Here is a 17,303-nt window from a genome sequence, read left to right as displayed (position 1 = left end):
ATTTGTGGAATTCAAAATACAAATGATCATTATAAAACTGCAATCTATGATAATTATTTCCAGTGATCATTATTTCTCCTTTCATAACAATATATGAGTATATCTAAAAATTCAAAAGAAATCATTTTATTCTCTGACCTAACTGTAAGCCTTATGTTCATTTGTTGGGCACTCTGACGTTTGAATTGCTTCTTCCTTACCACCTATCAAGTCATCTCAGAAGCTGGTCTAGAAATGTTGGTTTAACTTTTAAAAAGCTCAGATGAGTGTGCTGTGGAAAGTCCAATCTGGTTTTGGGTGGGTTTCAGCTAAGCTGGGCTATGGTGAGGGTGGGGTGGGAAATGGTATTTCAAAGGAAACCCCCATTGACACATAGAATGATGTCAGAGCCCCCCTCAACACCAGCAATTCAGAATTTTGTCTACTGAGTGACTCTGTCACTGAAAAAGGGTCCTGGAAGGAAGGAGTCACCAACAGCCCAGTGGCTTCAATGTTTCAATTTCTGAAAAAAACAGTCTCACTCTGCAATTATATCCCCCCATTCCCTAGCCCTTGATATTTTACTTGGTTTTATTAGTAACCCACAACACTTGCAGCTCATAATTTTTCACAGTGTTCAAACCATGTTCAGAATACATAAGATCCAAATGAATTCCAATAAAAAATCTTAAGACAGGGCAGGTATCATTAGGAACATTTTATGAAAGGGGCGACTAGGGCTCAGAATGATTTAAGTAAACTGCCCAGGGTCACCTGAATGGTGGGTGACAGTCAGAATGACCCCCTAGCCCTCTAATTACATGCTTCACTTTCTTGGAGTCTCTCTCTCTTTTTTTTTTCCAAAATGAAAGCCAAGTCCCAGGATAATACTACAATCCCCTACTCAATAGAAGAGACAAGCTGTGAAAGAAGATATGCCTATCTTAGGAGGACCAAAAGCAGGCAACAGCATGAGGGAGTCCCCAGCGCCTTCCACAGAAGAAAGCTAATCACTATATGAATGATCTTAATTAAATGTGAATGCACAGCTACTGAATGCTGTGGGAAAACACACCATCCTTACTGGCTGCTTTCCCCATACTTTTCAGTAGCAATACCTTCCAATTCAATTAAGATAACTCATGGAGTGATTAGTTTCATTATATGGGAGACATCTGGGACTGTCCTAATGTCAAATCCTGTTCTCTTGTGGTCTCTGTAAGATAGACACATTCTTCTCCTGTGTGTTATCTCTTCCAGTGGACACAAGAAGAAGTAAGTCTTGTGGTGACATAACCTTAGGACTTTTAAATTTCACTGAGAGATAGGCAGCTAGGAAACCACATTTTTTGGATTGGTCTGAAGGTTAACATAATCTCAAGGCAAACAAGTTTCCAAACACTTATCCTCTTTAACAGGCTAATGGTAAACAACCGATGAGGCTTTCATGGGGCCAGTGGAGACGTCACAACTGAGCATCCTTTGGGGTCAGTGGGGACCAAGAGGTTAGAGTCTGAACTCAGCATAGTCTCCTTAGGAAACACTGAGTGGAAAGACCTGGGCACATCCCATGGGAACAGGTCAAAGGGGTCATTTGCCCACGTTTGCCAATGGGAGACCTGTACTACTAAGATCCTGAGATAGAATCAGCAAGGCATCAACGCTCTGAGCCAAACCTCCAAGTAAACTCTACTCCCATTAAATTATCACCAGACAGATTGTAAGTATAAAGAGAACCACTGCTACGTGAGATGGAGTATTCCGTACTTGATTTTGGTCTATCAAAGCCTGAGTGACTATTCATTAATTTGATTTTTCATATTCTTTCAATGGCTATTCATAAACAACCATTATATGATCAAATATATACAGTTTTTTAAGTTGCTCTGTTTCTAGATAAAAAATGTTTATATGAACAAAAACATTATTTATCTCTAGAGCAGTGGTTCTCAACCTGGACATCACTCTCCCTGCTCGAGAGGACATTTGGCAACGTAAGGAGACATTTTTGCTTGTCATAACAGGGGAGAGTTTGCCACCAGCATCTACTGGGTAAAGGCCCAGGCTGTCACTAGACGTGGTCACAACGCATAGGACAGCTCCAAACAACTAAGAAATCTCCAACCCAAAATGATAGTAGTGCTGAGCTCAAGAACCCTTGCCTTGAAGAAAAACAAGCAAAAAAAAAAAAAACTACCTGGTAAAATAAACATTCCTATAAAAAGAGTAGCCAATCATTCATCATATAAAGTGGGTCTTCCACATTACATATGAATCACTGAAGCTCTAACCATCTGCCCTGATACTGACAGATAGAAATCTAGAATTCTGTAATAAGGACACATTTTCAGAGCTCTCATTTTGTTTACCAACCCTAGGGCAGAAACATTTTTAACAGTAGACAAAACCAAATCTTTTTAACCTTTAGAACTTACCGATTTTTACTCTCTCCCTCAGCTCACTTAATTAAATAGTTATTTACATTTCCTTTCCTATTTTGGGTTGCTCTTTCTAAGAACTTTAAAACAAATCATGAGTGGTATACGATAAAAATAGAGCAGTAATACTTTTTTAAAAACACCACTGTAGCACACCATCAATTGGGTTCTAAATTGAGGCAATTATAGACGTTTCTTTAAAAAAGGAGAATATTCTAGCAATATTAACTCTCTAAATCCTCTATCAACATGTTTTAAAATAATGATGGTAGCAGTTCCAATATTCTAAATAAGTTAGTAGTATTTTAAGTACTTCAAACCTCTTCCATTATGTTTTAAAATAATGATGGAAGCAATTAAAAAATAATGATGTAAGTAAAAAAGGATATTTATGAGCTGGGCTGAATATTCTGTTCCATCTAAGACTTTGCCCATCACCCTAGGTTAGATTAGTATGCCAGAACTATTTTTTTTCTTTTTAAAGTATTGAAGAGAAGATGAAAAGCAAACATCAACATTCAGATACCTACAGAGGTAAATCTGTGGATTTCTTCTTGATTTTTTCTCCTCATTGTTCGTCTCTTCTTCCAAAATTCACTGGGATCCCGTTTAAAAACCTTTCCTCGGAAGCTCATTGTATTGCTGTTATTTGAGTAGCAAGATATTTAAAAATATCAGTTCCCTTAAGTCTCTCCCTCCTGAAGCTTCACTAGGCCGAACAAATTTTTCTTCTCTGGTAAAAAGGGAAATGCTCATTCTACGTTAACATAACTCAACAGAAAGGAAAAGAAAACCAAGTTACCGCTTCCTGTGAGTGAGTAACCACCAGCTGTTCAGATGCACTTTTGTGCATGTGTTCTCCCTAATCACCTGCTTTAAAGCAAGACAAAAAAGCACAAAATGACTCTCGATGTTTAAGAGAATTGCTCACAGATAAATAAACCATAGGATCTTAAACTCGCCCTCGGAACCAAGTTGAGCCTGAATCAAAGAGCTAGTTTACTCTACACTGCTACATCTGTTAGTGCTACAGCCATCCAAACTTCATCATTGTGGCTAGATTCCAAAGGTGAACTGCAATAATCTTTTTTGGGGTTTCTCTGGTGGCTCAGATGGTGAAGAATCTGCCTGCAATGCAAGAGACCCAGGTTTAATCCCTGGGTGGGGAAGATCCCTTGGAGAAGGAAACAGCAACCTGCTAGATCTCAAAAGTGAACTGCAATAATATACCTGTTTAAGTCAGTTGCTCATTACATCAGTGGTCTTTCCACAAGGGAAAATATTAGAATTCCATTTATATTGGTCATCTAAATAAAGAATATATATGGAATTTAGAAAGATGGTAATGATAACCCTATATGCAAAACAGAAAAAGAGACACAGATGTACAGAACAGAATTTTGGACTCTGTGGGAGAAGGCGATGGTGGGATGTTTCAAGAGAACAGCATCGAAACATGTATATTATCTAGGGTGAAACAGGTCACCAGCCCAGGCTGGATGCATGAGACAAGTGCTCGGGCCTGGTGCGCTGGGAAGACCCAGAGGGATCGGGTGGAGAGGGAGGTGGGAAGGGGGATCGGGATGGGGAATACATGTAAATCCATGGCTGATTCATGTCAATGTATGACAAAAACCACTACAATATTGTAAAGTAATTAGCCTCCAACTAATAAAAATAAATGAAAAAAAAAAGGAACTATGCTTTACTAATATTTATATAATGCATTGACATGGACACCTTCATTCTCTATGTCATATGGTTACAAACAGTCAACCAGTTAATTCCCTAATCTTTAGATCTTTACTCCCTTTCTCTGACGCAATTTAAAATTGCACTTCCCCCCTAAAACCCACTCTAGTGCTCCTTCCTATTTTATTTTTCTCCATGGCATTTACTGTCATGTGACACTGCTGTACAGTTTACTTATTTATTTTACTTATGACCTTTCATCCTCCACTAGATTCTGTGCCACAGGAGTGTGGGAATTTTGTTTGCTTTGTTCACTGTGTAGTGATCAGAACTGTGTCTGCTTCCAGAAGATCCTCGGTATATAACTGTTTAATAAAAGAACTGAGGGACTTGCATACCTTATGCTTAACAATGAACTTGTCCCCTATGTATACTGTGTTTTGAAATGTTAGCTATTGGCAAGGACTGTATAGTTTATAAATAAACATAGAATATGGGAATGCATTCAACTTTTTTTTTTTTTTTAAAAAGGTAACTTTATTGAGAGTGAGAGAACTTGTGATGAAGTGTGTGAGATAAGTAGTTGGAGGCCATGGGACTAGTGAATAATTGATTAGATTAAACATTAGAAAGGTGAGTTCAAAAAATAAATGTTGTGTGAGACAGTCATTCAAATTCTTAAATAGTTTGTTTCTTCATCTACAGGACAGACCTCCTTAATGGGGGTGTTCATCAGTTTGGTAGGTGCTAAAGGAACCATTGCTTGTCTAGGAAGCAATCTGGGGTTTAAAAGATGGTTGAAGGAATATTTCCATTGAGGACTGATCTTCATGACCACTGAGACACAAGTTTGAACCAACTCTCCCAGGAGACAAATTCTGAGCAGGCGGCATTATGGAGTAACTGCCCACTCTTAGGTGAGGGAGTCAGTTTCACAGACACTTGTTGGGGGCATCTTTGCACAGAAAGCAGTGTGGTGAGCACTGCAGACACACATAAGAAGTCCAACCAGAAGGGCAATTTCTGTGCAAAATGCTCTCAATGTTCTGTGAGTTTTGAACTGTAGGGAAGAAAAATAACAAGGCTGCTATTGGTGCTCACGTCTTAGCTGGAGCAGAACCGAGGATACAGGTGGAAATGGGACAATGACAAGAGGAGAGGACCAATGAGTTAGCACAATGAGTTGTGGGTTTTGTGGGAGCTTTTGCTCCAGAGCCTTCTCTTCTCTTTCTAGAGCTCGACACACTTAATGGCGCAGGCCCAGGCTGGCTGCCATGGTGACACCAACTTGCCACCCAGAAGTCAGTGGTCCCACGTATCCATGTGGCTTTTCCTCAACTTCCTTCAGGTCTTTACTCAAATGTCGCTTCCTCAGAAAGCCTTCTCTGCCATTCTTCTAAAACCACGGCTTTCCCCTCTAAACACTGGATGCTCCTCCCTTGCCATATTTTGGTGGTGGGGGTGGTGGTGGTGGGGAAAGTCAGGTCATTAAGATGATGGATAAGACACTCATCTCGCCCTGAGAAGCCACTTCTGCAAACACAGTTCTGATTCTGTAATGAAGGTGGTGACCCTCAAGGTAGCTCCCACTTAACCAGCTCGTTCCAAAGACAAGACATTCCTGGTGCTCCAGGGGTTAAGAATCCTCCTTCCAATGCAAGAGGCATGGGTTCCATCCCTGGTCGGGGAACTAAGATCCCACATGCCTTGGCACAACTAAGTCCGCACACCACAACTACTGAGCCAGCATGCTGCAACTAACACCGGACACAGCCAAAAATAAACAAATATTTTAAAATACATATACAATTGGGAAAGAAAAAAAACCTAAAAACAAGCAGACAAACAAACAACAAAAAGACACGGCACTAAATAGATGCCACTTGCTTGTTTGATAAACCTCATAGGACTTCCCTGGTGGCTCAGATGGTAAACAATCTGCCTGCAATGCAGGAGACCCAGGTTCAGTCCCTGGGTTGGGAAGATCCCCTGGAGAATGGAATGGCAACCCACTCCAGTGTTCTTGCCTGCAGAATTCCATGGACAGAGGATCTGGGTGGGCTATAGGCCATGGGGTTGCAAAGAGTTGGATACAACTGAGCAACTAACACTTTCATTATTAATTATTATTTAATCTGCAAGGAGCCTTCTTCTTCTTACAGACTCTAGCTACTCATTACCCTTATCTACCCTGTCATGCAGAGATTTGGAGAGATAGGTATAAAGAGATACTGCTCATTCCCTGCCAAAGTATGGAGACTGGGGAAGGATCTTTCAAAAACTCTGAGAAAAATGGCAAGATGCTATAAAAATAACAACTGAGGAGGTAAGCTGTATAGTTATTCTGCAATTGGTTAAGAAGGCATCCAAGGATTCTACAGAGCAGAAGCCCTTTTGATGCATGTTCATGGGATAGGTAGAAATTCCACTGTAGGTCTTTCATTCTAAAGAGAGTTGACCTTCTGAGTAACTCTGGCATCTGTTAGATGAGCAGGTACATTATAGCATATTCAGAATTTTCAAATTTAACTTTTTCCTTACATGATATTATGAGACTCTGCCTTTGAGTCACCTGATGTCCTGAGGTAAGATTATGTTTCTATTTCAATAGCTGCAAGTAGTATTTCACAACCCTTTTGGATCATGAACCTATTTGAGAATCTAATAGGAACTGGACTCACTCACTGAGGAAATGTAAGGACTCAGGAACTGTGTGTGCGTGGCCAGGGGTCACAAATCTCTGAAGCCCATCTGGGGGACCCTCTTATTTCTTCATGTTACCCTAAATCCCCAACTTATAATTTTAGAAGATGGGAATATTGTCTTATAACAAAGCATTTGGTAATCTTGAGCAACTCATAAGTGACTTCCTCTCTTTCTAGTAGTTGCATCTCGTCTCTCCTCTATTCCTCTTTAGGCGCCACAGTTCTTTATCCTGGAGTCCCTCCCACTCCCCAACTTCTGCAATATGAGAATGACTCATTTCTCTCCTTGCTAAGCTGTTGATTGCAGCTCCCTTGAACACAGGCAGAAAAAAAAAGGCATAGCTGGGCATCATGGCGGGGAGGCCAGACAGACACAACCTGCGGTGACTGCGAAGGAGGGGAAATCCAACAGCATGGAGTTCAGTGTTCCACGCGCTGGCCCTGTCGGGGACCTCTGCTGGGCTGCGCTATCCTTGATTTCAGACCAAGTCTGCTGTTTCAGCATTCCATGATACCATTCAAAAAATTTCCTATTCTGCTTAAGTTCAGACATGTGTTGGCAATCAAAGAACCTAACTCGGTCACTGGGAAAAAATGGGTAATAAAGAGAAATCAATCAGCTGGCTCCACCACAAGGAATCACTGTCAAGTTTCACTAGGAAAGAAATTTGGTACCAATTAATGATCAGAATTAATTAATTACTATGCTCAAGGTATTGCTGGGCTTCATGAGAAATATGTAACATCCTTCTTAGCCTCAAGAAGCTTGTAGATAGAGGAGTTCACTAGAGTTTTTAAAGGAGACTGGGAAAGTTTTATAGTAAGGACAGAACATAAGGGAGACTTTGAATATGTGGGAGTCAAATAGATAGGGAAAGAGTAAAGAACACTCTAGGAAAGGGGAATGAAGCATAGAGAAGTCATAAGATACAGTGGTTAAAACCAGGAATCTGGAATCAGCTTAGATTCAAATCCTGAGTCCACCACCACCTCCTAACTGTATATCCTTCAGCCGATATCATCCTCTCTGGGCCTCAGTCTTCTCATCTGTAAAATAGGAATAGTACAGTAGATAACCCATAGTGTTTTTGTGAGGACAAATGAGATGACACCCTTGAAAGTTTCAACACATTACCTGGCACATATTTACCATAATTATTAGTTATCACAAACGCTAAAAAAAAAAACAAAAAAAAAACAAAAGCTAAAAGGCAGGACAATAACTAATATTTAAGAATAAAGAGGAGGTCCAGCCTGTCTACAGTCAAAGGTTGAGTGGGAGAGGAAACGTAGAAACAATTTAAAACAGAAGTCGGAAAAAGAGAAAAAAAAGAAGTCGGGCCAATTCAGGGAAGGCTTTGAAAGCCAAGATAATGAAAGTTTCCATTGTATCATGAAAGTTACAGAAAACCACTGAAAGATTTTTGAATGATAATTAAAATAGTGCCTTTGGAAGATTCATTTTATAATTACACGTAGGCTAGATTTTGGGGAATATGATTCAGAGGTAGTCTGCATTGATTCAGATATTAACATGGAGTGCTGGTGGGCAGAAAAGTTGGCATTAGAAACTTAACCGTAGACTTCACAGACGAAAAAGTGAAAGTGAAAGTCACTCAGTTGTGTCCGACTCAGTTAAATGGAAAATGAATGAGAGCTGAAATTTATCAAGCAAGGACTGGGTGCTGGGTGCTGGTCTAAATATAGTGTCTTATTTAAACCATGCAACAACCTTGTGAGATATTACTATGACTTTTATCACCACCCGGTTTTACAGAGGAAGATACTTGGGTCCTGAGAAGTTTAGCAATTGGTCCAAGGTTCCAAGCAAGTAACACAGATGAGATTTAAACCTAGTTAGTCCAGTCCAGAACTCATGCTCTTAGCCAGAAGAGAGGTCCAAAGGGGCTAATGGGCTTCTGAGCTTGGCCACCAAAATGATGGATAATATGACTGAGGGACGAAGGCTGGCAAGAAGAGAAGACTTCTTTTCCTACAAATACTGATTTAGAAATGTCAAGAAGCTCGAAAAACAGGCATTTTCAGCACCATGGTTATATTAATACACATGCCTGGAACTCAGGGAAGAGTCAGGACTGGAGATATTAAGCTGAAAGTCACTGAAAGACTTACAATTGAGAGTTTAAAAGTAAACTGAATTTTTGGAGAAGAGAGTAGCATAAAATTGAGAACACAATCGAGATTCTTTTATATATGATAAATAGAAGGCAACTTAGGAAACTGAGAAGGCATAGAGCTACAGAGGGAAAACTAGCAGTGTCGTGTGGCATCCAGACGTCCTGTAGGAGGAAGCTGAAAGAGGTTGACACAAGGCATCTGGGCAGAGATGGGTGTAGGACCTGATCCAGCATGAGAGATAAGCAAGATGGAAGCTAAGGACCTTGCAGTCTTAGATCCAGACTGATCTATATTTGAATTCTCTTCCGCCACTTACTAGATGAACTCTATCTAGCTACATGACCTCTGTCTTCCTATTTCTAACATATATAACGAAGCAATTAATATACAGCTTACAAGATTGTCACAAATTAATATTATTTACTTAACATCGTGGAAAAATACACATATGTGTATATATAATTGCTAAGATCCCTATATATGTGTATATGTAAACTATTATTTATTGACTGTGATTGATATTTACCAGGTCTACCTAGGTTTTGGAAAAGACCCTGATGCTAGGAAAGACTGAAGGCAGGAGAAGGAGGATGAGGTGGTTGGATGGCATCACCGACTCAATGGACATGAGTTGGAGCAAACTCAGGGAGATGGTGAAAGACGGGGAAGCCTGGCGTGCTGCAGTCCATGGGGTCACAGAGTCAGACATGACTTAGTGACTGAACAACAACCTAGGTATGTATTTATGTATAGATACCCCTATATATGCACATGCATGCATAGAACAAAATACACAGATGCATAAATTCTTATATGTGTATTCAAAGTCTGGCCCCATGGTGTCCAGATAGAGAAACCAAGTTTGCAATTTCAATAGATAATATATTTGGAATATAATTAAGATGGTAAATATAAACCACGTTTTGGAAGAAATGGAAATTTGAATACTAAGATATCAAAAATTTGAGAAAAAGTTCTAGTAGTCTATATTAGTTTTCCATTGCTGCTGTAACAGATCACCACACATTTATTGACTTAAGTCAACACTCACTTACGACCTCATAGTTTTTGTGGGTATGACAGATATCTGGGTATAATACAGCTCAGCTGATTCTCCACATAGAGCCCCACAAGGCTGAAATCCAAGTGTCAGCAGGGTGATGTCGCTTTCTGGAGGCTCCAGAGGAAAACCTGGTTCTAGGCTCATTCAGTTTGTTGGCAGAATTCAATTCCTTGCAGGTATAGGACTGAGGTCTTAGTTTCCTGCTGTCTGTCAGCCAGGAGTAATTAACAGCTTCCAGCAGCTGGCTCACTGCTCACTTCCACAGTTCTGGCTCACTATCCCTTGCTAAGCCAGCAATAATGAGTTGAATCCTTCTCATACTCTCAATCTGACGTTTTCTTTTCTCTCCTAAATATCTCTCCTCGGCATCTTTCTACTCTAGTTGGCCTTAGCTCTTTAAGGCCCCATATGATTAAAGCAGTTGGACTCAGACAACTCAGAATAATTTCTCTCTTTCAAGGTCAGCTGATAAGTGACACAAAGTTCCTTCACACCAGTACTAAGATGAGTGTTTCACTGAACCACCAGAGAGTCTTGTAGGGAGTGGGGAGAGGTATCTTTAGGAAACTGTCTCTTACAAGGTCTTATTCTGGATCACAATTTGATTTTGCACCTATCTTTTGAAGACAAGGTTAACATCAAGAATGCACTGAGAAGAAGTTGTAGGTGAGGACAATACTCGACCTTTGAGTTCCGTTTCTGCTGAACAGTGAGGTGGGATGCAGGTTGCAGTGGAGCCAAGAAATGAATGAGAGGAAATAGACATTTTTGACTTATAGGTCACATTCTGGAAAAGTTGGCAATGAAATAAAGGTGAGAGAGAGAATGGTGGCTGTGGGGAGGGAGGGCAGAACCAAAGAGACAAATTTGGAAAATGAACATTGGTGGAGAGTAATCAAAGTGATAAACACAGAAAACAAAGGCAATAAACTAAAGCAACAAGCTCTGAGGTCACCTCTAAAATGCTTATGTTTTTAGTACATTTGAACAGGCTGTACAAATAGCAAATGACATGTTCACCGAATCGAAGAAATCAGAAGACAAGAGATTTCTGTTTCTTTGACAACGCATCTGAATCTACTCAATAAAAATTACTCAGAAAGTTCCGTTAGGCACGCAGAGTAACTGAAACCTTGGTGGTTAAGACTTAGACAACCACACACTACATCATACTTGAATCCACAGAGCTTAATTTGAGCAGCTGGTAAAGTACTTCCTGTTCATTCCCACTTGCTTTCTTTACTAGCAAGCATCTTTAGGTTTATTCCAATTTATTTTACCTGTAGAGCTTTTCAGCATTTACTGTCATTACTACTTCCTTGTTAGAGAATGTTTAGATGACTCATTTTATTTCATTTTCCTCTTCCATTTCCAATAGACTTTCCCTTTGCCTGAGAGTTTGGGTGCTTTTCAGCCTTTCTCTCATAAGACACAACAAGGCTGGTCCACAGTGCCTCTCTAGGTTCTGCTCACTACTGTCTACTTTATTTAAAGGAAATAAAGCACAAGTAGCTACTTCCTCCCTCTCTATGGTCTCTCCAGAGCCTGGCCCCAGGCAGAAGTGCTTTTTAAGCTTTTAGCACTGAGGCTCACTACTTCCCACTATAAAAGTCAAGACTGAATGGCTCAGAGTTAGCGATGAGAGAGGCTTAGATATCTTGAAGGAGTTTCCATGGACGCAGTAAAACCTCTTATTTCTAACTGTAGAGCTTTCAGTAGGCAATGTCTGCAGAGTAAGAGCCAACTCATTGGAAAAGACCCTGATGCTGGGAAAGACAGAAGGCAGGAGGAGAAGGGGATGACAGAGGATGAGATGGTTAGATGGCATCACTGACTCCATGGACATGAGTGTGAGCAAACTCTGGGAGATGGTGAAGGACAGGGAAGCCTGGTATGCTGCAGTCCATGGGGTGGCAAACAGTTGGACACGACTGAGAAACTAAACAACAATAATACCCTCTAATCCAAATGGCATTAGTTTTATTAATAACATGAAATATTTAGAAGCTTCACAGAAAATAGAGCCCTTGCAAGATGAACTGCACCAAGGGAGAATGCAAAAACAGATTGCAGTTTTGTGTGTGGGTGTGTATGGTGGTGTAAGCTGAGTATGTGACGTGTGTGTGTGTTTATTGTGTGTCTGTGTGCAAAGCATAAATGTTCTTTGTTGTATTAAAATAAGTTATTCACGGCCCTTCTAACACTTATTAAGTTGTAATAATATTTGTTTATATTACTGAACTTAAGTAGGCCTCAGGAGTTAAGAATTTTCACTTAATTAGGATTTGATGGTGACAAGGTAGGTAAGAAACTCATTTCATACAGTTTGGTGAGCCCATTTCTTAGAATCTAATAGCAACTAGAGAAGGGGTTTTAGTTTTTTCTTTTCCATTGTGGACTTTATCATTGTTCACAGCCTTCCACCAGGAAAAATATTATGGCCTGTAGATATTCACATATCTTGCCAGTAAGCATCTTAATGACATGCTTAGGAAATGAGGAACATTGATTTTAATTTTACCCTCTTTCTCAATTTCCTGATGGGTATATAGGTACTTGGGGCTTCCCAGGTTGTACTAGTGGTAAAAAAAACCCCACGTCCCAGTGCAGGAGTCATGAGACATGGGCTCTGTCCCTGGGTCAGGAAGATCCCCTGGAGGAGGACATGGCAACCCACTCCAGTATTCTTGCCTGGAGAATCCCACAGACAGAGGAGCCTGGAGAGCTACAGTCCATGGGGTCACAAAAAGTCTGATACAACTGAAGTGACTTAGTATGCAAGCACATATAGATACTCATCACCCATGTTGATGTTTTTTCTGCTTCTGCTAAAGGCATCCAGCCACTCTTCAGAAGTCAGTTTTAGTTTGGTCTGAGGCAGAATGGGAAATCCCTAAGAAGCAAGAATGCCCGCTTATGGAGTGCAATGTGTAAGCTAGCTGCTGCTGCAAGTCACTTCAGTCGTGTCTCTTTGCGTGACTCTGCGACCCCATGGACTGTAATCTGCCAGGCTCCTCTGTCCATGGGACTCTCCAGGTAAAAATATTGGAGTGGGCTGCCATTTCCTCCTACAGGGAGGAAACTTATTCCTCCTTCCCAACCCAGGGATCGAACCTGTGTCTCCAGCATTGCAGGTGGATTCTTTACCAGCTGATCCATCAGGGAGATTACCTATAGAGACTACATTTGAACTCACACCCCCACACCACCAAACTCAGAGCCAGAGCCCAACAACATGACAGTAACAACAACAAACACACCAAAGCTGCTATATGATTTTCTAAGCTTATATTTCCTGTGAATAAACCAACCTGGTTTGTTAACGCTCTCTAGTAAGTTATTTTAAAAGTCATGCAGCTGATTCTTCACCTAGAATATAGCATTTTTTTCCCATTAAAAACATCATCAGTTCCCAAGCAGCTTAGTTTCCCTGGACTCTTCTTCCTCTGTCTTTTAAAGGAGACTGAAAGGCATTCTGGGTCCAGGCAGACAATTTCTCTCATAAGTGATCAGATGAAGGCACACAAATGGAGTCTAGGGTCCGAATCAATGCCATTATCATTGATCTGCTAGGGACTACTGCCTGACAGTAATTTTCCCCTGAAGACACATGCATCTCTCTGCTGGCTGGCTGGATCCCACCCCAGCCTCCCACTGCTGGCAAAGTCAACTAGAGACCTGAGTTGTTTCTTTTAAAATAAAACAAGCACCCAAATTGCCCTCCTGCGGTCTTTCCAATTGCTAATTACCTTGCTTTCAATAAGAATGTCACTCAATGTTTAATAATTACCTCAGAAATCATGTGTTTTATGAAAGAGCCTAGGTCTTTCAACTCTTCAAAGCTCCCATGCAAAAGCTGGTTAATTTTTCTACTCCAGGGGATCCTCCTGACCCAGAGACTGAACTCAGGTCTCCGGAGTTGCAGGCAGATTCTTTACTGTCTGAGCTACCAGGGAAGCCCACACAGCATCCGTTTTACAAATGTTTCAGTGTTGTGATAGTCTCTTTTTTTTAAAACTGCAAATGGATGTGTATTTACAAAGGGAGAGCAATGAAGTACTCTCACCTAAGCAATTCTGAAAAAGAAACTAATTGCCATGTACATGCCACACCCTGAGCATCCAAGTGGCCAAACATTCAGACCAAGGAGTGCGTGCTAGTGGAGTTGACAGTCGGGCTGCAATTTCTGCAATCTCCCTGCCCCACAAACTATTTCTTTAATGGTGTCGTAAAGCTTTCGTGTCTTTTTAAGGCCTCTATCGGGAGGAGAGATGAAGCCAATGTGATACTTCAAGTGTTTAATGCCTTGTGTGTGTACTCAGTCACTCAGTCGTGTCTGACTCTTTGTGACCCCATGAACTGTATGTAGCCCGTCAGGATCCTCTGGTCCATGGAATTCTCCAGGCAAGAATACTGGAGTGGGTTGCCATTTCCCCCTCCTGGGGATCTGCCCGACTCGGGGATCAAACCCCGAATCTCCTGCATTGGCAGGAGGATTCTTGACCACTGGGCCACCTGGGAAGCCCTCATTTAATGCCTTGTATTGTAGACATTGGAGACTAATGGAAGGTTCTTGGCTTTCCAATCAAGAGTTTCTTTGTGTTTTTTGTGGTTTTTTTTTAAAGTGTTTTAAATTTAATTTTATTTTTTATGATTTATTTTTGGCTGTAGTGGGTCTTTGTTGCTGCTCGGGCTTTTCTCTAGTTGCAGTGTGGGCGCTTCTCATGGTGGTCTCCTGTTGGGGAGCACAGGCTCTTGGGCACACGGGCTTCAGTAGTTGTGGCACATGAGCTCAGGGGTTGCAGTTCCGGGGCTCTAAAGCACAGGCTCAGTAGTTGGGGTGTAAGGGATTGGTTGCTCCAGGGCACGTGGGATCTTCCCAGGTCCGGGATTGAACCTATGTCTCCTGTCCTGGCAGGGCGACTCTACCACTAAGCCAGCGTCTTTGTGTTTTGCAGAGAATTAACTGTTGGATTTTATTTAGCTGTGCACACTAGACTGAATTGTTGACCTTTGGACATACAATCGCTCATCAACTAGAGGACAAATTGACTCTTCACTCTCTGTTCTGTACCTCTCTAGGTGGACAAAAGAGGAGAACAGGAAAATGAAGATTGTATGGCTTGAACAGGGCACTCGTGTGTGTTGAATCCGGTTGATGAGAAAAGGTACAAATCTGGAGAGGCTCTGATCATATGCCAATCATTTGCCCCTGGTTTTGTGCCGGGTATCTGTGATAGAAGGGATTAAGTCAGAGCACCCACCTATAGTCCAGGTTGGAGAACCGAGGTACACACAAAACAACTACAGAAATATAAAAAGGCAGTCAAGGGAAGACTATGAGTAAAGCACATGAGGGGACTTTATACAGGCACAGAGACCTGAGTCCAGGCCTGAAAAATGGTAGGCCTTTGAAAGCCACCTTTATAAGAACCGCCAGAGCACGTGTTTTCCAGTGTCTACAAGAATCACCTATGCTGTGATGTGCTTAGTTGTTTAGTCATGTCGGACTCTTTGCGACTCCATGGATTGTAGCCTATCAGGCTCCTTTGACCATGGAGATTCTCCAGGCAAGAATGCTGGAGTGGGTTGCCATGCCTTCCTCCAGGGGATCTTCCCAACCCAGGGGTCAAACCCAGGTCCCCCACATTGCAGGTGGATTCTTTACCATCTGAGCCACCAGGGAAGCCCAAGAATACTGGAGTGGGCAGCCTATCCCTTCTCCAGGGGATCTTCCAAACCCAGGAATTGAACTGGGGTCTCCTTCATGGCAGGCAGATTCTTTACTAGCTGAGCCACCAGGGAAGCCCAAGAATTACCAATGAAGGTTGTTAAAATTGTGGATTCCTAGACTTACCCAGGATCTCAGTAGGTCTGATAGGAGGTTCAGGAGTCTGACTTTGTTAACAAACACCACATGATTCATTTGAAGATGCTACACAGACCACACTTGGAGAAATGAAGACTCAGAAGCTGGTTCACCTAATTGTTTTCTTAGCCAGAAAAATCATATACTAGTATCCGAAGGGACATCACTCCCAGTGCCAATTGTTTTTTCACTGGACTGAGGTCTTACTTATAAGATCAAATCTTCCCTTTCTCTTAGGTGTATTCAAGGAGGCACAACTAACCAGCTCTGTCACTGTAAACATTTGTGGGGCTGAGGAGAGAACACTGGAGTGTAACCAGTTGTCAAAAACTGGGCCTTAGACATGCCCCATTCATCCTTCAATTTTACTAGATCAGCCATTTCTCTGCTTGGACTTTTGCAACCCAGCTCATACTGGCCTCTCTGTTATGTCTAAACAAGTTTTCTTCAACTTGGCATTAGTGACGATCTGGGCCAGACCATCCTTTCTGTAGGGAGTTGTCCTGTGCATTGCAGTTTGTTTCATAACATCCCTGGCTGGCCTCCACCTACTAGATGCCAGGAACTCCCCCATTCCCCTGCTGTGTCAGCCAACAATGTCTACAGACATCCTCATGTGTCCTCTTCAGAGTGGGGGAGGAGGGGAAAATAACTCCTGGTTGAAATGCTCTCGTTCAAATTCTCATGCACATTATTCTGCCTCAGTATTGCTTTGATGATGGCTTTCAGAAGAACCTGGTGGCTCAGACAGTAAAGAAACCACCTGCAATGCAGAAGACCCAGGTTCGATCCCTGGGTTGGGAAGATCCCCTGGAGAAGGAGATGGCAACCCACCCCAGTATTCCTGCCTGGAGAATTCCATGGACAGAGGAGCCTGGCAGGCTACAGTCCACGGAGTCGCAAAGAGTCAGACACAAATGAGCGACTAACTTCAGGTCCAGAGACCTCCTGACAGATGATGTAGGTTTCTCTTTAGATCATGGAGAGCTCCAATTGAAAGTCAAGTTGAGAATCACTTGCTTGGAAGAACCTTGGGCCTGCTGACCTTCAAGTCAATCCCCTCTCTTATTCTCTACATGCTTCAAAACCCCACTATCAGAATTAGTCTCTGAATCTGGTTTCTGTTTCTGTTCTGAGGTGTCCCTAATAAAGTGCAGCTATCACTTTTATGGAAAAGATCTGAAGCCATTATAATCTTCAGTAATTTATCATGACACATCAAAAGTGGCAAGCTGGTCACCTAGGCCAAGCCCCAAGCAACTGGAGATGAAGCTACACATTTTAAGAGTGTGAAGGATAAAGCTGGGAGTGTGGTGTTTGCCACTGTGTGTAAGGCCACTGTGCTGGAGTCAGTGAGCATGTGTTTGATTCCTGCCTTCCCCACTTAGTTGCTGGAGGTCTCCAGGCAAGTTACTCAA

General features: G+C 41.8%; 1 protein-coding gene across 8 annotated transcripts in view; it reads right to left on the bottom strand.

Annotated features, from left to right (window-relative positions):
* The window catches only part of DOCK10 (dedicator of cytokinesis 10), a 297,557-nt gene that overhangs the window by 184,191 nt on the left and 96,063 nt on the right, over positions 1 to 17,303 (bottom strand). Inside the window, exon 1 of one of the 8 annotated variants that reach the window (XM_043909861.1) lies at positions 2,948 to 3,734. The exons of 5 other annotated variants lie outside the window; for them this stretch is intronic. In XM_043909861.1, coding sequence (XP_043765796.1) covers positions 2,948 to 3,052 — 105 coding nt within the window. In that variant the 5' untranslated portion in view covers positions 3,053 to 3,734. Of the gene's footprint in view, positions 1 to 1,827; positions 1,832 to 2,947; positions 3,735 to 17,303 lie in introns of those variants that run through there. 2 more of the 8 variants (XM_043909863.1, XM_043909864.1) reach the window with 2 other exon arrangements.

The sequence above is a fragment of the Cervus elaphus genome, chromosome 8, assembly GCF_910594005.1.
Source record: "Cervus elaphus chromosome 8, mCerEla1.1, whole genome shotgun sequence".
NCBI classification, from domain to species: Eukaryota; Metazoa; Chordata; class Mammalia; order Artiodactyla; family Cervidae; genus Cervus; species Cervus elaphus.
This window is presented reverse-complemented; position numbering and strand designations above follow the sequence as displayed.